Source organism: Balaenoptera physalus (genome assembly GCF_965194825.1).
Source record: "Balaenoptera physalus genome assembly, chromosome: 1".
Lineage (NCBI taxonomy): Eukaryota > Metazoa > Chordata > Mammalia > Artiodactyla > Balaenopteridae > Balaenoptera > Balaenoptera physalus.
In genome coordinates, this window is record NC_138882.1 from 22,480,481 (window position 1) to 22,502,152 (window position 21,672).

General features: G+C 45.1%; 1 protein-coding gene across 5 annotated transcripts in view; it reads right to left on the reverse strand.

Moving 5' to 3' along the window:
- SUSD4 (sushi domain containing 4) overlaps positions 1-21,672 on the reverse strand; it is a 137,663-nt gene that overhangs the window by 59,414 nt on the left and 56,577 nt on the right. For 4 of the 5 annotated variants that reach the window (XM_082427133.1, XM_082427131.1, XM_082427130.1 and 1 more), the window contains exon 3: positions 9,115-9,327. The exons of the other annotated variant lie outside the window; for it this stretch is intronic. In XM_082427133.1, the coding sequence (XP_082283259.1) occupies positions 9,115-9,327 (213 nt within the window). The remainder of the gene's footprint in view (positions 1-9,114; positions 9,328-21,672) is intronic. 5 annotated transcript variants of the gene reach the window in all.

Consider the following 21,672-nt stretch of genomic DNA (forward strand, 5'->3'; position numbering starts at 1 on the left):
TAGGTTTATTCCTAGGCATTTAATTCTTTTTGTTGCAGTGGTAAATGGGAGTGTTTCCTTAATTTCTCTTTCAGATTTTTCATCACTAGTGTATAGGAATGCAAGAGATTTCTGTGCATTAATTTTGTATCCTGCTACTTTACCGAATTCATTGATTAGCTCTAGTAGTTTTCTGGTACCGTCTTTAGGATTCGCTATATATACTATCATGTCATCTGCAAATAGTGACAGCTTTACTTCTTTTCCGATTTGTATTCCTTTTATTTCTTTTTCTTCTCTGATTGCTGTGGCTAGGACTTCCAAAACTATGTTGAATAACAGTGGTGAGAGTGGGCAACCTTGTCTTGTTCCTGATCTTTGGTTTCAGTTTTTCACCAATAAGAACGATATTGGCTGTGGGTTTGTCATATATGGCCTTTATTATGTTGAGGTAAGTTCCCTCTATGCCTACTTTCTGGAGGGTTTCTATCATAAATTGGTGTTGAATTTTGTCAAAAGCTTTTTCTGCATCTACTGAGATGATCATATGGTTTTTATCCTTCAATTTGTTAATATGGTGCATCACATTTATTGATTTGCGTATATTGAAGAATCCTTACATTCCTGGGGTAAAACACTTGATCATGGTGTATGATCCTTTGAATGTGCTGTTGGATTCTGTTTGCTAGTATTGTCTTGAGGATTTTTGCATCTATGTTCATCAGTGATATTGGCCTATAGTTTTCTTTCTTTGTGACATCTTTGTCTGCTTTTGGTATCAGGGTGATGGTGGCCTCGTAGAATGAGTTTGGGAATGTTACTCTCTCTGTTATATTTTGGAAGAGTTTGAGAAAGGTAGGTGTTAGCTCTTCTCTAAATGTTTGATAGAATTCGCCTGTGAAGCCATCTGGTCCTGGGCTTTTGTTTGTTGGAAGATTTTTAATCACAGTCTCAATTTCAGTGCTTGTGATTGGTCTGTTTATATTTTCTAGTTCTTCCTGGTTCAGTCTCAGAAGCTTGTGCTTCTCTGAGAATTTGTCCATTTCTTCCAGGTTGTCCATTTTATCGGCATATAGTTGCTTGTAGTAATCTCTCATGATCCTTTGTATTTCTGCAGTGTCAGTTGTTACTTCTCCTTTTTCATTTCTAATTCTATTGATTTGAGTCTTCTCCCTTTTCTTCTGGATGAGTCTGGCTAATGGTTTATCAATTTTGTTTATCTTCTCAAAGAACCAACTTTTACTTTTATTGATCTTTGCTATTGTTTCCTTCATTTCTTTTTCATTTATTTCTGATCTGATCTTTATGATTTCTTTCCTTCTGCTAACTTTGGGGGTTTTTTTTGTTCTTCTTTCTCTAATTGCTTTAGGCGTAAGCTTAGGTTGTTTATTTGAGATGTTTCTTGTTTCTTGAGGTAGGATTGTATTGCTATAAACTTCCCTCTTAGAACTGCTTTGGCTGCAACCCATAGGTTTTGCTTCGTCATGTTTTCATTGTCATTTATTTCTAGGTATTTTTTGATTTCCTCTTTGATTTCTTCAGTGATGTCTTGGTTATTAAGTAGTGTATTGTTTAGCCTCCATGTGTTTGTATTTTTTACAGATTTTTTCCTGTAATTGATATCTAGACTCATAGCGTTGTGGTTGGAAAAGATACTTGATACGATTTCAATTTTCTTTAATTTACCGAGGCTTGATTTGTGACCCAAGATATGATATATCCTGGACAATGTTCCATGAGCACTTGAGAAGAAAGTGTATTCTGTTGTTTTTGGATGGAATGTCCTATAAATATCAATTAAGTCCATCTTGTTTAATGTATCATTTAAAGCTTGTGTTTCCTTATTTATTTTCATGTTTGATGATCTGTCCATTGGTGAAAATGGGGTGTTAAATCCCCTACTATGATTGTGTTAGTGCAGATTTCCCCTTTTATGGCTGTTAGTATTTGCCTTATGTATTGAGGTGCTCCTATGTTGGGTGCATAAATATTTACAATTGTTACATCTTCTTCTTGGATTGATCCCTTGATCATTATGTAGTATCCTTCTTTGTCTCTTGTAATAGTCTTTATTTTAAAGTCTATTTTGTCTGATATGAGAATTGCAACTCCAGATTTCTTTTGATTTCCATTTGCATAGAATATCTTTTTCCATCCCCTCACTTTCAGTCTGTATGTGTCCCTGGGTCTAAAGTGGGTCTCTTGTAGATAGCATATATATGGGTCTTGTTTTTGTATCCATTCAGCCAAGTTTAAGTCTTTTGGTTGGAGCATTCCATTTACATTTAAGGCAATTATCGATATGTATGTTCCTATACATTTTCTTAATTGTTTTGGGTTTGTTACTGTAGGTCTTTTCCTTCTCTGTGTTTCCTGCCTACAGAAGTTCCTTTAGCGTTTGTTGTAAAGCTGGTTTGGTGGTGCTGAATTCTCTTAGCTTTTGCTTGTCTGTAAAGGTTTTAATTTCTCTGTTGAATCTGAATTGAGATTGCTGGGTAGAGTAATCTTGGTTGTAGGTTTTTCCCTTTCATCACTTTAAAGATGTCCTGCCACTCCCTTCTGGCTTGCAGAGTTTCTGCTGAAAGATCAGCTGTTAACCCCATGGGGATTCCCTTGTATGTTATTTGTTGTTTTTCCCTTGCTGCTTTTAATATTTTTTCTTTGTATTTAATTTTTGATAGTTTGATTAATATGTGTCTTGGAGTGTTTCCCCTTGGATTTTTCCTGTATGGGACTCTCTGCACTTCCTGGACTACATTAACTATTTACTTTCCCATATTAGGGAAGTTTTCAACTATAATCTCTTCAAATATTTTCTCAGTCCCTTTCTTTTTCTCTTCTTCTGGGACGCCTATAATTCAAATGTTGTTGTGTTTAATGTTGTCCTAGAGGTCTCTGAGACTGTCCCCAATTCTTTTCTTTCTTTTTTCTTTATTCTGCTCTGCAGTGGTTATTTCCACTATTTTATCTTCCAGGTCACTTATCCGTTCTTCTGCGTCAGTTATTCTGCTACTGATTCCTTCCAGAGAACTTTTAACTTCATTTATTGTGTTGTTCGTTTGTTTGCTCTTTAGTTCTTCTAGGTCCTTGTTAAACGTTTCTTGTATTTTCTCTATTCTATTTCCAAGATTTTGGATCATCTTTACTATCATTACTCTGAATTCCTTTTCAGGTAGACTGCCTATTTCCCCTTCATTTGTTAGGTCTGGTGGGTTTTTGCCTTGCTCCTTCATCTGCTGTGTGTTTCTCTGTCCTCTCATTTTGCTTAACTTACTGTGTTTGGGGTCTCCTTTTCGCAGGCTGCAGGTTTGTAGTTTCTGTTGTTTTTGGTGTCTGGCCCCAGTGGCTAAGGCTGGTTCAGTGGGTTGTGTAGGCTTCCTGGTGTAGGGGACTAGCTCCTGTGTTCTGGTGGATGAGCGTGGATCTTGTCTTTCTGGTGGGCAGGTCCACGTCCGTTGGTGTGTTCTGGGGTGTCTGTGACCTTATTATAATTTTAGGCAGCCTCTCTGCTAATGGGTGGGGTTGTGTTCCTTTCTTGCTAGTTGTTGGCATAGGGTGTCCAGCACTGTAGCTTGCTGGTCATTGAATGGAGCTGGGTCTTATCATTGAGATGGAGATCTCTGGTAGAGCTTTTGCCATTTGATGTTACGTGGAGCTGGGAGGTCTCTGGTGGACCAATGTCCTGAACTCAGCTCTCCCACTTCAGAGGCACAGGCCTGACACCTGGTGAGAGCCCCAAGACCCTGTCAGCCACACGGCTCAGAAGAAGAGGGAAAAGAGAAAGAAAGAAAGAAACAAAGAAAAATTAAATTAAATTAAAATAAAAATTAATTATTAAAAATTTAAAAATTAATAAGTAATTGAAAAAGAAAAAAAAAAAGAAAGAAAGAAAGAAAGAAAGAGAGAAGAGAGCAACCAAACCAAAAAACAAATCCACCAAGGATAACAAGTGCTAAGAACTATACTAAAAAAAAAGAAAAAAGAAAACAATGAACAGACAGAACCCTAGGACAAATGGTAAATGCAAAGCTATACAGACAAAATCATACCAAGAAGCATACACATACACACTCACAAAAAAAGAAAAAGGACAAATATATATATATCGTTGCTCCCAAAGTCCACTGCCTCTATTTTGGGATGATTCATTGTCTATTGTCACAGATTCTATTGTGGAATCTGTGTATTCCACAGATGCAGGGTACATCAAGTTGACTGTGGAGATTTAATCTGCTGCTCCTGAGGCTGCTGGGAGAAATTTCCCTTTCTCTTCTTTGTTCGCACAGCTCCTGGGGTTCAGCTTTGGATTTGGCCCCGCCTCTGCGTGTAGGTCGCCTAAGGGCATCTGTTATTCGCTCAGGCAGGACGGGGTTAAAGGAGCAGCTGATTCGGGGGCTCTGGCTCACTGAGGCCGGGGGGAGGGAGGGGTACGGATGCAGGGCGAGCCTGCGGCGGCAGAGGCCGGCGTGACATTGCACCAGCCTGAGGCGTGCCGTGCATTCTCCTGGGGAGGTTGTCCCTGGATCACGGGACCCTGGCAGTGGCGGGCTGCACAGGCTCCTGGGAGGGGAGGTGTGGATAGTGACCTGTGCTTGCACACAGGCTTCTTGGTGGCCGCAGCAGCAGCCTTAGCTTTTCACTCCCGTCTCTGGGGTCCGCGCTGATAGCTGTGGTTCGTGCCCATCTCTGGAATTCATTTTGGTGGTGCTCTGAATCCCCTGTCCTCGCGCACCCAGGAACAATGGTCTCTTGCCTCTTAGGCAGGTCCAGACTTTTTCCTGGACTCCCTCCCGGCTAGCTGTGGTGCACTAACCCCTTCAGGCTGCGTTCACACAGCCAAATCCAGTCCTCTCCCTGGGATCCGACCTCCGAAGAAGCTGGAGCCTCAGCTCCCAGCCCCGCCCGCCCCGGCGGGTGAGCAGACAAGCCTCTCGGGCTGGTGAGTGCTGGTCGGCACCAATCCTCTGTGCGGGAATCTCTCCACTTTGCCCTCTGCACCCCTGTGGCTGTGCTCTCCTCCGTGGCTCCGAAGCTTCCCCCCACCCGCCACCCACAATCTCCGCCCGCGAAGGGGCTTCCTAGTGCGTGGAAACCTTTCCTCCTTCACAGCTCCCTCCCACTGGTGCAGGTCCCGTCCTTATTCTTTTGTCTCTGTTTTTTCTTTTTTCTTTTGCCCTACCCAGGTACGTGGGGAGTTTCTTGCCTTTTGGGAGGTCTGAGGTCTTCTGCCAGCGTTCAGTAGGTGTTCTGTAGGGGTTGTTCCACATGTAGATGTATTTCTGATGTATTTGTGGGGAGGAAGGTGATCTCCGCGTCTTACTCTTCCGCCATCTTGAAGGTCTCCCCTCAAATGAATTTATGCAAAGTCAATCTGACTTTACCTATACTTTTTCTTATGAAATGTGGGAAAGGGATGTATTAGCAGGGAAAGTGTCCCCCCGTAGACTAGTTGAGTGATTTTGGAAAGGAAGAGGCCCAGATGGTGGCTGTCCCCCTGGCCTTTAGTCACTGCACTTAGTATGTCAGCAGCCCTGTGCCCCCAGGCAGTATTTTCAGTCCTTTGCCAACTCCATGGTACCCTCTCCACCATACTGGTCACCTTCCCTGCTCCCTGGACCATAAGTATCCCCACCCCTGCTCAGGGATGTGCAGGCTCTAGTCTTACAGAAGCAGCTTTGACAAGCACAGATATTTCTTAGGCTGGAGGCTTTGGGTGCCAGGAAATTAATTCATTGCCTATATTATCAGTTCTGTAAGTCCAAACTTCTATAAGTGAGTTTGCTTGGAATAAACCATTTAGATTGGAGTAAAAGGAGAGAAGGGAGATGGCTGGTATGTGTGGCAGGGTGAAGTGGAGAATAAAAGAGAGGGAATCTGTGTGAATGCACAAGAAAATATTTGCTTTAATACCACCTTGCTTCTGTAGAGCACGTTACTGTTATAAAGCATTTTAATGCATATGAACTTATTTTTAAAAATCTGTATCTCAGGCAGAACTGGCTGACAGCAGGGAAGCCTGGAAGGAGTCCAGGCAACAGTGACAAGACCTGGCCTAGAACAGATGTGTCCCTAAATCACCATTTAAGTCTGGGAAGACTCTTAACTTCTCTGAGACTCAGTTTCTCTATTGATCAAACAAAAACTAAATTAGAACGAGGGCTTGGATTATCTAATTTCTAGAGTCCCTTCGACTCTGAACGTTGATGATGCCATTTGTTATAACAATGTGTTGTTGCATAACTGATTACAGTAGGGCTTTTGTGACACCAAGAGGAAAGTTAGACTTAATCTTGTAGAGGAAAAATGCTGGCTTAGAATGAGTTACAGATCTGCTGCTTACTGATCAGCTGTGTGACTTTGACAAAGCGAGTAACTTCTCTGAGCCTCAGTTTCCTAATCAGGAAATGAGGACAATAAGACTTGTCTTGTAGGGCAGTTGTACTTGTTAAATGAGATAGTGAATCTGAATGTACTTTTAAACTCTAATGACCTAAAAAATGTGATAATTTATCGTTATCACTATTACCAGCATGCAGAAAAATCCATTAGCCCTCTAAGAATTACCTAACAGGGCTTCCCTGGTGGCACAGTGGTTAAGAATCTGCCTGCTAATGCAGGGGACACGGGTTCGAGCCCTGGTCCGGGAAGATCCCACATGCCGCGGAGCAACTAAGCCCGTGCGCCACAACTACTGAGCCTGTGCTCTAGAGCCCGCGTGCCACAACTACTGAGCCCACGTGCCACAACTACTGAAGCCCATGCGCCTAGAGCCCGTGCTCTGCAACAAGAGAAGCCACAACAATGAGAAGCCCGTGCATCGCAACAAAGAGTAGCCCCCGCTCTCAGCAACTAGAGGAAACCCGTGTGCAGCAGCGAAGACCCAATGCAGCCAAAAATTAAATAAATGAATAAATTAATTAATTAAAAAAAAAAAAAGAATTACCTAACAACGGAAACAAATGAATTGAGCAGCCCTTACTATTCACCCAGCATAAGTCCTAATCAGGGAGTAAAGGCCATTTACAACTCCAGGGATAAAAAGTTTAGCTTCTTCCCTGCTTTACGACATCCATGGAGTAGACTTCTGTGTGCCCCTCGCCCCTGTAAGCCACATACAGAAGGCTTAGGATGCTAACAGTGATGATTTTCTCCACCGTGAGGGCAACGAAAGTAATCTCCTTATACAGATCTTTCAAAGACCAACAAAGACCACCATTTATATTAAAAATAATTAATTATACCATCGTACTTAGAAAGGCAATACCTGTTCTTCCAAACTTTGTAAAATGACGATTAGAGCACAACATCGTGACTGGAAATGAGGAATCCTGGAACGTTCTTTGGAAGCACCTGGTCTTATTTTAAGTTGCCTAATAAAAGAACTGACACTCCACTGCCATCCCCAGGTACACAGCCCCTCCCAGCACATTTGGGGCTAAGTGTTCAGAATTATGCACGCCGACCTATATAATAGAAGCCTCTACTCCAAGGTGATTTTTCACTCCCTTTCTTGGAATTACTATGTATTACATTGTTATGGACAAGGTTGGAAAGAAGCTCATCTAAAAAGGGATAAACTTTTTTTTTTTTTCCAGGATGACCAAGTAACAGAGGGCCTTCATCTCTGGGCAATATTCAGGAAGCCTATTGTTTTCTTTGTTCTCTGATATTTTTGAGCTTGTCTGGGTTTTAAGTACTGGGTATCTTAGGCCATAGGTTTTAGCAGGAAAATCTTTACATACAAATTAAATAACCTTTTTTTTTAAATTGAAGTAGAGTTGATTTACAGTGTTGTGTTAGTTTCCAGTGTACAGCAAAGTGATTGTTATATATATTCTTTTTCAGATTCTTTTCCATTATAGGTTATTACAAGATGTTGAATATAGTTCCCTGTGCTATACAGTAGGTCCTTGTTGTTCATCTATCTTATATATTAAATAAACTTTTAATTAATAGAATCTTACAGAAATCATAGCTTGCATGGACTGCATGTAAGAGGAAAAATAAATTTACTTTTAAAGACCTTAATTCTTTATATAATTTTGGCTTTTTAAAAAATACCTTGAAAATAAAAGCAAAGATAGCAAGTACTTTAAGGGTAAGACACCACCTTGCCCATCCTTTATAATTTCCATAAGGAGGAGCATAATAGATGTTTGATCAATGCTTGCCAAATTAAATTACTTTAAAAGTTTCATAAAAAAGATACACACTAAATCAGAATAAGAGTTTACATAGCATTATTATAAAAGCTCCATCCCCAAATAAAATCAATAATGGTGTTGAGAGAAAGTGAAACTCTCTTCTAATGAACTTGATGAAATATCAGTTCTGTGCCTCATGGAAATTTGGGGCTAGAATTAATTCTTAATTCATGCCTATTCCTACTTCAACCTTGCTGATCATCAGAGATATATAATCAACAATTTGGCATTCCAAGTAGCTAAACTCAATGCATTCTTTTAAACTCTGAAAGTATCTCTATAGAGTGAAAACAAACAAGCAAAAAAAATATATATATACATACATAAAGTTGTTTCAACCCACAGACTTAGGGATAATTGCTAAGAGTAAATGAATATCTTGTCACGACCAATAAATTTAGGGATACCTGCTAGAAATAAATGTCTACCTTGTCAATCTACCATCGCTTGCCACAGTTCTTTCTTTCCTTAAATGAATCATGTCTAACGCAGAACTGATAAGTAGTAATTGATTTAATTCTCTGAGTAACATGCATCTTCTATAACATTATATACAGTTTTGGCCCAATATATTTACTGTACTTTTTATTGAGTAACATGGAAGTGAGTGCTGAGTTGGCAGCCCAATAATAAATGGCCCTCATGTTATCTGAGTTGCTCTCTTGCATTGACAAAAATGGTGATAAATTGGGTTGTAATTGAGAAAGAAAAGGAAGACGGTTACTCCTGATGCTGAGATGCATTTATCCCCTGCCCCAGCCCTTACTGAACATCCATGCTCCACCATCAGTCTGCAGGATTAGCCCTGAAACAGAGAGCAGCCCAGGGTACCGCCCTGTCTGGCACACAGCCTCATACCCCTGCAGCCACAAGCTGACCACGTGATTGGCTTCCATGGGATGGGGGTAGGGGGTGGAGGGGAGCACTTTACCTTCCTGCACACAGACGGGTTTGTCACTTGGGATCCAGCCTAGGGTTCCGTTCAGATGTTTCATACACAGTCTCTTTGTAGAGCCCTTCAGCTTGAATCCATCTTGGCAGTGAAATCGGGTGACAGAGCTTTCAAAGAAAACCCCTCCACTGGGCGTCCTGAAGCCATTCTCAGGGACGCCTGGGTCAGCACACACCTGAAGGTCATCGAACCCTACATGGAGAGAAGAAAAGGTGCCTCTGAATATATTCTTCGGATGCTGAAGGTTTCCCGTGATAAATGGCAGACGCTGTATTCTTTCCAATGCTATGGGCCACCCAACTCCACCAATAAAAAAGCCAAGAAAATAAACACTCTAGTGCGCATTTCACACTGCTTTTTGCTCTTTGCTTAGAAAAGCGCTCATTAGTGATTTCAGTTGCACGGTCAAGTTAGCCCTTCAAGAGGTTCTAGGAGTAGGGAGATGAGGAAAAGTAAACAACGAAAGGAATACAAGACGGTAAATGTCGAGACTGAAGTACAAAATGCAGAAGGGAGCGGAGGAGGGAGAGGTGGTTGGGAAAGGGGGAGATGGAATCTGAGCCTGGCTTTGTGGAGGGAGACACCGGGGAATGGCGTGTGCAATGGCCGGGCCGGGAGACCGTGGGCGTGTCTGCAGAGCAGCAGGTGGCTGAGAGGATACAGGGTTTGCGGAAGAGGCAGGCTGGCGATGCCCACCCTCCCCTGCCCCCTGTCCTCGCCCCCATCAGCCAGGCCTGGTCCACATTTCTCCTCCTCCGGGAGGCCTTCCTTAACCCCACTCTCCCTGCCCGCCCCCCCAATTTGTTCCACCACTGGAACGTGAACACAGCCCTGTACTGAATCATTTGGAGAATGATCGCCTCTCATCTTGGGTTATGAGCCCCTCGAGAACAGGTTTTGAGACTTTTTCACTCTTGTGAAACCTATCACAGCTCTGCCTAGAACGTGCTCCATAAATGTTTGATGAGTGAATAAACAGAGTTGGAAACGGGAGTGGGAGACATACCGGGGTGACCCTAGAAAGCCGGGCTGAGCGAGGAGGCCAGCGTGGAGCCATGGAGCTGGGTAGTGGGGACCAGGAGGCTGAGCAGCCTGAGGGACTAAGTGGAGGAGGAAGAGCCCAGAGCGTGGCGAGGAGACCCAGGCAATGGTGCGGTCAGACACGGTGGGCCTGAGGGCACAGGAAAGTGCTGGAAGCAGCAAGGAGGGCACCAAAGTGTGAGACATCCCGGTTCCAGGGGCCCCTTGTCAACTGACTGGATGTCGGGTTGAGGGAGACGGCCAGACGGCTGGGACGAAGGTCCGACTCTGGCCTCCATGAGGAGGAGAGGGGTGGGGTCATGGCACATGGCACGTACTGAGCGCTTCGGACAAAGACATGACTGGGACCAGATTTGCATTTTTTTTTTTTTAAGAATTTCACTTTTTTAATTAATTAATTAATTTTTGGCTGTGTTGGGTCTTCATTTCTGTGCAAGGGCTTTCTCTAGTTGCGGCGAGTGGGGGCCACTCTTCATCGCGGTGCGTGGGCCTCTCACTATCGCGGCCTCTCTTGTTGCGGAGCACAGGCTCCAGACGTGCAGGCTCAGTCGTTGTGGCTCACGGGCCCAGTTGCTCCGCGGCATGTGGGATCTTCCCAGACCAGGGCTCGAACCCGTGTCCCCTGCATTGGCAGGCAGATTCTCAACCACTGCGCCACCAGGGAAGCCCCCAGATTTGCATTTTTGAACGATCTTTTGTGTAGCCACACGGAGCTCATGAATGTCACAAGCTCGTTGGGGGACACCAAGGATAAGGAAGGGGTCGTCTATGTGCACAATGCTCCAACGTATCCTCCAAGGAAAGCAATGCAGGCGACAGAGAGAACCCTAAACTTCTGTGCACTACGAAGGCCTTCTACTCCATTTTCTTACAAAATCAACCAACAAATCCTTCCTGAAAAGGTACCCAGAACAAGTATGCATGACTCCATCCAGATGGGGGTTGGTGTGCCCGTCCACCCCCACCCCCAGCGCAGCCAGGTCAAGACGTGGCAGAGGGACAGGAATAGCCTGGGCCATCTTAGAAAATCTCAGCCCAGACCCAGAGGCAGTATCACTGGGGCTCTTGGAGGACTTACGTGGTTTCCAGGTGATGCCCAGATGTCGGACTCATGAGACATCTGATCCTCTGTAACACACTGGGCTTGCAAAACGTCCCCAGCTGGTAGGTGATTCCCTGACCCCAACTTTCATGGGCTCATGAAGGACTCACTTGCTGTCCTCCCCAACTGACCTCAAGACCCTGGACATTCTGCCAGCACCGCTGTGCTGAAAGCCACACGACACGGCACAGTAGGCACCGCGGCAGCACGGGGTCCAGCAGTCAAAACGTGCTCTCTCTGCCGAGGGCATGCGGCTGTGGACCAAGCGAAAAGTCAAGGAGGAAAGCAGGGAAGTGGACAGCGTCCACATCTGACGCTATTACATCTTTAAGTGGGAGCAGGTCTGATACTTTATCAAACAGAAGATGCTTTGACAAAGGAGACACCATCTAGCCTCTCAGCCCCCCTGACACGCAGCCGCAGCTCTGCCCCACTGTGAGTACCCCGACAGTGGAGGCAGGTTTCCAGCCCCTTGGAGGATGATTAATACCCATCTGGGAGGAGGGCAATAAAGTACTGGCGGGTCGTTAAGTGATGGCTTCATGTTTTTGTTTCAAAGGAAAGTACTGTAAATTGTCAAGTGCTTCCTAAGTGATGAAGGTCAATGATTTCCTTCTGAGTCTGGCCGTCTCAGGGTGGGTCCTTGAAACGTATACCCATTATGGTATTGAGGGGGCAACTAGCAGCAATAGAATTCGTGATTCCATCCCAGCCTAGAAAGCCTAGAAGCATAAACATACAGAAACCTGAATGGTCTGGACGCTTTCTGGCAGTCTGGGAGTGAAAGTCACTCTGACACACACGCTGGAAGTCAAACAGAGGCTGTATCAGACACTGGGTGGCCACAGAAGGGCAAGCCGAGGGTAAGAGGAGGGGACAGCCTTCTGGAAGGTCTGGGGCTGACTCCTCACAGCTAGGCAGACACCGCCAGCCAGAGGGAGGAAGGGCACTGGGGGGGCAGGTCACAAGGCATGGAGGTGGGGAGCCGCTGAGCACATTTCAGGGAAGAGGCTGGGGTTCAGGTTCTGCCAGGCTGTGGGCAGGGTGACTGCCATAGATGGAGCCCTGGGGTGGAGGGTGGTGAAGGGAGGGCAAGAGATGGCGACAGCAGATCCCGAAGGCTGAATGTGTTAGCTAAGGGTCTGGACTTGAGGAGGAGGTGAGGGGTAGGGGCGTGGCACATACTGAGAGCTTTGAACAAAGACATGACTGGGATCAGATTTGTTTTGTTGAATGATCTTTCCTGTACTCGCACAGAGGACTGACTCGTATAGACCAAGCAGGAGGCAGGAAGCTCGTCGGAAGTGCCTCCAGGCCACCAGCTGCACCAGAGGAGCAGGAGGACAGCTTTGTAAAAGGACATTCACGGATCCAGGCTCTCTCTGGCTGGGGTCGGGCCCAGAAGTCTTGAGTTTTAGAAAGTTCTCTCAATGACTCAGGCAGCCAGTCCCGCACCTGCCCGAGGGAGGACCAGCATCTGAGAACCGTGGGATTTCAGGGCTCGTGCCAGAACTGGGTGGGAAACGAGGAGTCAGAACCAAGGCGGACGCAATGGAATAGAAAGAGGGCCACATGAGACACTAAGGACACAGAATCACAAAACCTGTGACCGCCTGGATGGAGGACGGGGTTAGAGGAATGAATTAAAAGAGAGGCATCTAGGATAACGCCCACGTTCTGATGTTGACGACGGCGTAGACAGTGGGGCCATGCACTCAGACTGACAGGACAAGGTGAAGACAGCAATGATGTGTCTGGTGGGGGGCCGGGGAGTTTGAGTTCTTGGTGGAGGGGGGACACCCAGGCAGAGATGTCTGGTGATGAGCTGGAGGCTGAGCCTGAAGCTCCATGGTGCCCTGGGCTGGTGCGGGCATGGGCGGTGCGCTGTCCCGGGAACGAGCGCAGCGTGAGAGAAGCGGCAGCCGAGGCACCCACAAAGGACGCTGGGAATACAGGGCCATGGAGGAGGAAGACCTGACTGTGTCATGGAAGCAAGGGAAAGGGTTTCAGGAAGGAATGGGTGGCAGTGTCAGCTGAGATCCGCTAAGCAAAGTCTGAGAAGCATCCACTGGCTGAAGGCAGGGGGCACTGAGACCAGTGCCCAGGCAGCTTCAGGGACAAGGAAGAACTAGCCCTGGGGGAGGACGCCTGCCTGCTGATGTGGGGCGGGGGGGGCAGTGAGAGTAAGTATGGGCTTCTCTTTCCAGATGCTTAGTGTGAACAAAAGAACACAGGTTGGGAGTTATCCCTGGATTAGGGTCAAGGGAGGGGTTTGACTGTTGTAATAAAATTATAAGATGAAGGAGATTTGAATATGTCTCTATACAGCAGGGGGAAACAAAGAGTGCAGATGAAGGGGAGCAAAGGGGAGGCAAGTGGGGTAAGTTCCCTGCACCTGGATGTGGGCAGGGAGGGGACCCAAACCCCGGAGGAGGGATTGCCCTCCACTGAGGCAGGAAGGGGAGTTATGCCGGAACCTCCACTGAGGGAAGCATGTGCCCCATAATGTGCTCAGCCTCCAGGACTCAGCTTAAGTAGCGCCTCCCCCTGGGAGCCTTCTTCCTCCCTTCAGGCACCTGGGCTGACCTCTCTTAGCGTGCCCCTCGCCCTGTCATTGCTGGTCTGCTTAGCTGTCTCTCCCACTGGGCTGTGAACTCCTGGAGGGGGAGATGGGGTCCTATACTTCACTTCCTCCTATAGTGAGTGTGGGCATTCCACAAGTGCTGCTAATGAAGGATTGGTGGATAGATGGATGGATAGAGGATAGGTGGGTGAATAGATGGATGGATAGATGGGTGATGGATAGAGGATAGGTGGGTGGATAGATGGATGGAGAGAGGATAGGTGGATGGATAGAAATAGGTGGGTAGATAGATGGATGGATGGATAGAAGATGAATGGATGGATGGATGGATAGATGAAGAGGATAGGTGGGTGGATGGATGGATGGTGGGATGGATGAATAGAAGATGAGTGGATGGAGGGTGGGTGAGTGGATGGATGGTTGGATGGATAGAAGATGAATGGATGGAGGGTGGGTAGGTGGATGGATGGATGTCTAGAAGATGAATGGATGGATAGATGAAGAGGATAGGTGGGTGGATGGATGGACGGTTGGATGGATGAATAGAAGATGAATGGATGGAAGGTGGGTGGATGGATGGATGGATGGATAGAAGATGAATGGATGGAGGGTGGGTGGGTGGATGGATGGAGGGTGGAAGAATGGATGGAGCCACATGCTCTGCTGGACTCATCAGGCAAAGATCCCTACCCCATCCCACCAAACAGTCACACCTATCACTCTGATAGTCCCAGAAGCTTATGTATTCCATAGACAAGGGAGGTGTGCATTCTCTCCCCCAGCACAGACACTCTCTCCTAACACCCTCTCGCCTTCCTCTCTTCTCCCAGACTAAGTAGACTGCATTTCTTAGATTTTTATACCCTTCTTCCAATCGACATCCTCAGACACCTCAGCCTTCCTCCTCCGTCTCCACTGTAGGGCCCAAGGTAGGTTTACGCAAAGGATTTGGCTGAGACATCTGTGCCTCTCCCGCCACCACACACACACTTTTGGCCGGTCACCCCCTGCTCACAAATGAGCCATGCGGACTGCTAAGTCCTAGGCACTGACCCCTCGACTTGTCACACCACCCTACCACTGTGCCCCGGGCCAAGGAGCTGTTCTCTCTCAGAGAAGGACAGATCATTCAAGTGAGAGCTGAAGATGTAGCCCCGAATCCATCAGAAAAACGACTCCTGCTCTAATAAATAAATGATGAGAGCATCGTGGAAATGATGACGGGAGAGCAGCAGAATTTCCCAATGAATCTAACTCGATACTCTTTCTTTCTTTATTCCTTCCTTTTAAAAAGAGCATTTCCATCCACTTTCCCTGCTTTCATGTCACCACTGCTAGCCTCCGGCTCTGTTCCCGTGCCTGGGACAGCGCTGATGATCAGGGTGCCGCTGGCCGTGGGATCCAGCCCTTGGCATGGAAGAGGGAAGTAAGAACAAGCGGTAAAAAGAGAGCAATCAGAAAATGGGATGGTATAAGAAGAAAATATTCTTCATTTTGGACAACTAATCCCATTGAGCAAGATAGTAATTTTCTAGGACTTGCCACAGCTTCAGACTCCACTTTTCAAATCACCCCCAAGCGGATCAGTTCCCAGCCCAGGTCATTCTTCTGTAGAGCTGTTCTCTTAATGTCTTTCTGAAACGTTGATGACCAGCCCCATCAGGTAACACATCCATTAAGGGGGTGGGCTGCTTTAGGTATTAGGGAAGAGGAGTGGAAAATAACTTGAGCATGAGCCCGCTCAAATAATCTTATCCTAGGAACCATACTCCTAAGGTCCCAATCGCTTTCACCCCATTCTTCAAATTCTGTGTATGCTCTGGAGCTAAGTAGCCACAGCATGGAGAAAAGAGTTCACAGAATGATTTCCAATATGTTTCTTTGCGGGGGAAGTGGGAGGAAAAGGGAATATTCCATTTTAGTAAGTGGCTGGAAGCGGCATCCCCTAGCAGTCGCTTCTAAATTCAATTCAGAGTGCAACACCTACCTACAAGAGACAGTCTTTGTGATCGTTCATTGTATGTGTCCACTTGACTAGGCCAGGGGATGCGCAGATATTTCATCAGACATTTATTCTGGCTGTGTCTGTGAGGGCGTTTCTGGATGAGACTGACTTTGAGTGGGTAGACTGAGTAAAGCAGATTGCCCTCCCTAATGTGGGTGGGCCTCACCCAATCAGTTGATGGCCTGAATATAAAAGGGAGAGTAGAAAGAATTCTTGATCTCTCCTGACTGCCTTCAAGCTGGCGCATCAATCTTCTCCTGCCTTCAGACTCAGACTGCGACTGGAAATTACACCATGGGCTCTCCTGGTTCTCAGGCCTTCGGATTCAGACTGGAACTGCACCCTCGGCTCTCCTGAGTCTCCGGGTTGCCAACTGCAGATCTTGGACTTCCCAGCCTCCATAACTGCATTAGCCAAGTCCTAATAGTGCGTGCATGTGACCTATCTCCTATGGGCTCTGTTTTCTCTGGAGAACCCAGACTAATGCAGTCTTCCTAAAGGTACTCATGCACTTTACAAACGTGAGTAACAATGGATGCGCACTGTCCCCACACTCCAGAGGATGATATTTCTCCCTGGACCCCTGAGTTCAGGTAAGCAGCCCGTTGAGGCAGTCGGGGCACAGTGGCAGGGGCGGGGGCAGCGCCTGGGGCCTGGGGTCTGAATAGCCTGCTGTAGAGTCCCGGCCCGAGGTCCCCTCTGGTTGCTTTCTCAGCCTGTGTCACACTCTTAAGTCCTGGTGTCTCCGTGACTGGCACTGATTTTCCTGCTTAGTGTTTGTGAGCCCAGGAACAAGTCATGGGTAGGATTGTAATTTGAACTTGTTCTCAGTGGGATTGAGAGAATCTCCGTCTTCACATACAAAGAAATGCATCCAGCCTCAATCTCATGATAAGGTCTTGACACTTCTGATTTGGTTACTTTTGAGTCTGCTGAAACCTACCAGACAGTTTTACTGTGAGCAACAGAAGTCTTTGAAAAGAATCATAAAAACGAAAGAGGTGCGAAAAGCAATCTTTTGGCTTATTATAACTGAAAAGTCACATCCTAGAAAGAAAGAGTGTATCAAATGTAGCCAAATCAATTTCAAACTAGGGCCGGGCTTCCGTTTCCCTGTAAACTGCTATATGAGTCTTTGGGGGAAGAAACAGAATAGAGACACAAAAATTGATTTTTTATGCACTTACTTAGTGAGAAGGTCCGGGGGCTAGGGAGAAAAGGGCATCCCTGCTAAAGTTTAAACAGACACGTTTGCAAATTTTAGTTAGAATCAAGAGTAGCCCCCAAGCCTCGCCCCCCCCACCCCCCACTGCACCCACTGTCGGTCTCACACGGTCGGCATTACAATCACCTTAGAGGGTCTCTGGTCCGACCCCTTTGTCTCCCAGAGGAGGACACCGAGGCCTGCGGAGGTCAAGGGTGAGTCCAGTCCCTGATCACAGAGCTGGAACTGACACCTGGGCATCCGACTCACAATCCAGCGCTCCTGCCACTGACGATGTTGTCCCCCCTTAGCCTTTTCCTGCTGTATTTCACGTTTGTGAATGACTCGAATCTTCATGAATCCTAAACTCTTTGAGGGCAAGAATATTCGTAAATGTTTTGGAGTCCCTGTATCTGTTAAAACAGGACTGAGCCAATAGCAACGGTGAAACAGTTAATGATTCAATAGGACGTAAATCCTCATGGTTCCCCCCAAAGCTGACACCTCCCAGCACACCATCTCAGAATGAAGAGGCTGGGGAACCTTTATGGTCCCCCCCAAACATTCAAGAATCCAGGCAGTCAGCCGCCAGACAGCCATTGACCACAAAGGGAATCTGTAGAGCATTTCTGGTGATGAAAAATGCTCTTGAGGGGATCACGACCTAACCTCAGATATCAGTTTCATGAAACAGAATTAGCCCTGGTGAGTGGAGCGCCTATTGCCCTCAACAGCAAAAGAATAAATGGAGAAGGACGTAGTAAGCTTGAGAAAGTCCCTCTTGACCACGTAAGGGCTTTTCCCCCATTAGATGTGAACATTCCAATTCCAGCTGCCGTGGGCTGAAATCTCTCTTTTTCTCATCACCAGCAACGCAGACCAAGTTTCTTTTAAACCACCTAACTAGTAAAATATCACTGTGCTTCAAAAAGCATTTATACCGGGAAGGGAATGCTTCTGCCGCATTAGAGAAAAATCTTCAAAAAACCTTTCCTACTCTTAAAGATTCTGAAAGTTTCATTATCTGGGCTTGTTGAATTACAAGCTAAAATGCATTGGGAAGGTCCTGAGGATCTGTTGATGAGGGGCCCCTTTGACCGTCTCTTTACTGCCAACACACACCTCACCTTGATCTTCTCCATCGTCTCAAGAATCCCTTGCTCTTAGAACTACTATAATTAATTTTGTTAATGAACACATGTATTGAGAGCCTGCCTTATTCCAGAAACTGTGTGAGCTGGTGCTGTATCTGTAACAAGGCATCAGCAACAAAAAGAAGAGGAAGATAGAGGCAGTACTACAGAAATCATATTAGGCGAAATCTATTCAGCAAATAAATCAATTCTCTAACATCAGTATTTTCAAACACAGTGCTTCTGTGTATCAGGTCGGCTATAGGTGACCTGATAACATAGAACTACCTGACGTGCCAGAAGTTTCCGGCCACCTGGCAGCCAACTGCACTTTTGGGCTGGTCCATTCTCTGCCTGTCAGCCCATCAGAGGCTCCTGACATCCCTTCAAGGTGATGCCACACTGGAGTTGAACATCAGTGGATGTTCCTTCTGAGCCTGAGACCCTAGAGAAGTTCTACATATTCTGGAGGTCCGTCCTGAGCCAAGGTCAGGCTCAAACAATTAGAGGATCCCCCTCCCCGGTGCTAGATAGTTTAGGGGCTGCCAAACATCTTCCAGGAAATGCTAGGAGGACTGAGTAACCCGGGCCCCAAGGCTGCTGGAATGCCTCAACTCTTATGGAGATGGAGGAGCTGGTAAGCCCCCTCCCAAATGAACCCACCTGGAGAAGAGAAGCCAGAGTGGGCCACAGAAGACCCTTGCTGGGATAAGAGGAGGTCCCAGAGGCAGAATGTGGTAGAAACAGCAATTTAACACTGTGGAAATTACAATTAAAATCAATGAGAAAATGTAATTTGCTTTATAAAGATTCATTAATAACCCATATCTCCATAACAAGATCATTAGTCAGTGTTTCTTGACCTCCTCTGTTCCAGTCTAAATCATCTCCATGTTTGGCAAAATTTCAGCTTTTTGTTTTTAAAAAGAAAATGAAAGAAGGGGAGAGGGCACTTACTAAAACAGAGATGGGGAAAGGAAAATATAATCTGTGTATACACTCACTCAACAAACAGTGCTGGGGGCTGGGGGAAGGAGCTAACGGGCGCTCACTCAGCAGGTGGCATGAACTGGGACTTCCTGCAGAGCCAGCCTGCATGTAGGACCTTGAGTTTTTGATCTACAAGCTGTGGCCTTGCAGTAGGTCATGAAATCAATTTTAAGGGTCAGAACCAGCACTTTTTAGAAATGAAACAGAAAGGAGAAGTCAGAGTGCATCCTCCATGGTAAGGGTGAGTACTGTTTTGTGTGGTTTTATTAGTTCTGCTTGTGCACACATGCTGGTCTGCAATGTAAAATATATTTCTTTCAGTGGTTCACAGTCAAAAAGGTTTGAAAAACACTGCTTTAAATATACTCCACCTTGTCATTCCACGTGATAACATACATTCACTTCAGATAACGTAGTGGGTGCTTAAGGGCTCAGGTTCTGCAGTGAGACTGTGTACTTTGAATCCCGACTCTGCCATTTTCTAGCTGGGTACTACTAGCTGTGTACCGTCTACTATTTATTATAGCAAATTTATACTAACAGGATATCACTTAAACCTAGTTTTTTGAAAAACCAACAATGTGTTGGGGGGTTCAGGATTTATCTAGGTGGGTTGAAAACTCAGTATTTTGGATTCCATGACCCAGAATCTACACTGAATACTGCATACACAGTTATAAACATAATAGAAACTTGGAATATTTGTATGGTAATCAAGTTAGGTAACATTTCCCAAGAAATAGTGAGAATGTTTTAATGTTTCAAGAAATATCCAGAGATGAATATAACATCGGCTACGTCTGAGCAAGTAAATGTAGCAAAAATAAGTCTCAATAGCATAATTTCGACTTGATTAAAATGGATAAAGACTACAGATGTGGCAGTCATAGCACTCCCCATTTGATGCCAGAACTGACATTTTTCTCCTCTTGATTTAATTCGCTTTGATTACCCAATTATTCCTAAGTCCTTTCACTCAGTTTCAGCTCCAATAAAACTGATACCAATGTTAACTCATAATGTGATTTCACTCTAGTCTCACGATACTGCTCCGTAAAAGCATGTCCAGCAACATAATAAAATTATTCCAGATTGTGATATTATAACAGGGAAAAACAGAATAAACCTTTATCTGTTTGAAATAAACCATTCATCAGAAAAATCTGAGGATTTCTTCCATCAGCTAGGAAGAAGAATGGAACATGGTGGCATGGAAATTTCACAGTTGATATAAACTTTAGGATTACCAGTTGACAAAACATTTGAAGAAGGCAAGGATAAATTTAAAAACTGACTGAGAAGTTAAAAATGTGGCTCTTTTCGAAAGCAAATCCTTATTGAGTATAATGAGGTGACCTGTCTAGCTAGCTCTGTGACCCTGGATAAGTAACGCGATCTTCTTGGGTTTTAACATCTCATCACTGAATGAGGTAATTGGATGATTTATCAGATCTCTGCCACTGCCAAATTCCATGATTTCTAGTCACTTTTTGATAAAAATTGGTAGAAACCTCCCAAAACACAAGCACTCAGACCGAAGTAGCCCAGAAGACAACGCATGGTTGGTTAAAAAAAATCCTATAACACGCTTTCAAAATACTTGTGGTTATTTGTTATTTTCTAAAAATCAAATTCCCTTCACATGAAAAGGGAACATTGCTAATTATTAGAGAAATGTAAATCAAAACTACAATGAGGTATCACCTCACACTGGTCAGAATGGCCATCATTACAAAGCCCACAAACAATTAATGCTGGAGAGGGTGTGGAGAAAAGGAAACCCTCCTACACTGTTGGTGGAAATGTAAAATGGTGCAGCCACTATGGAAAACAGTATGGAGGTTCCTTAAAAAAACTAAAAATAGAGCTACCATATAATCCAGCAATCCCACTACTGGGCATATATCTGGAGAAAACTATAGTTCGAAAAGATACATGCACCCCAATGTTCATAGCAGCACTATTTACAATAGCCAAGGCGTGGAAGCAACCTAAATGCCCACTGACAGATGAATGGATAAAGAAGATGTGGTTTATATATATACACAATGGAATACTACTCGGCCATAAAAAAAAGAATGAAATAATGCCATTTGCAGCAACATGGACGGACCTAGAGATTATCATACTAAGTAAAGGAAATCAGACAGAGAAAGACAAATATCATATGGTATCACTTATATATGAAATCTAAACATGATACAAATGAACTTATTTACAAAACAGAAACAGACTCACAGACTTAGAAAACAGACTTAAGGTACCAAAAGAGAAATGGTAGGGGAGGGATGAATTAGGAGTGTGGGATTAGCAGATACAGACTACTATATACAAAATAGATAAACAACAAGGTCCTACTGTATAGCACAGGGAACTATATTCAATACCTTGTAATAACCTATAATGGAAAAAAATCTGAATAAGAATATTTATGTATAACTGAATCACTTTGCTGTACACCAGAAACTAACACAACAT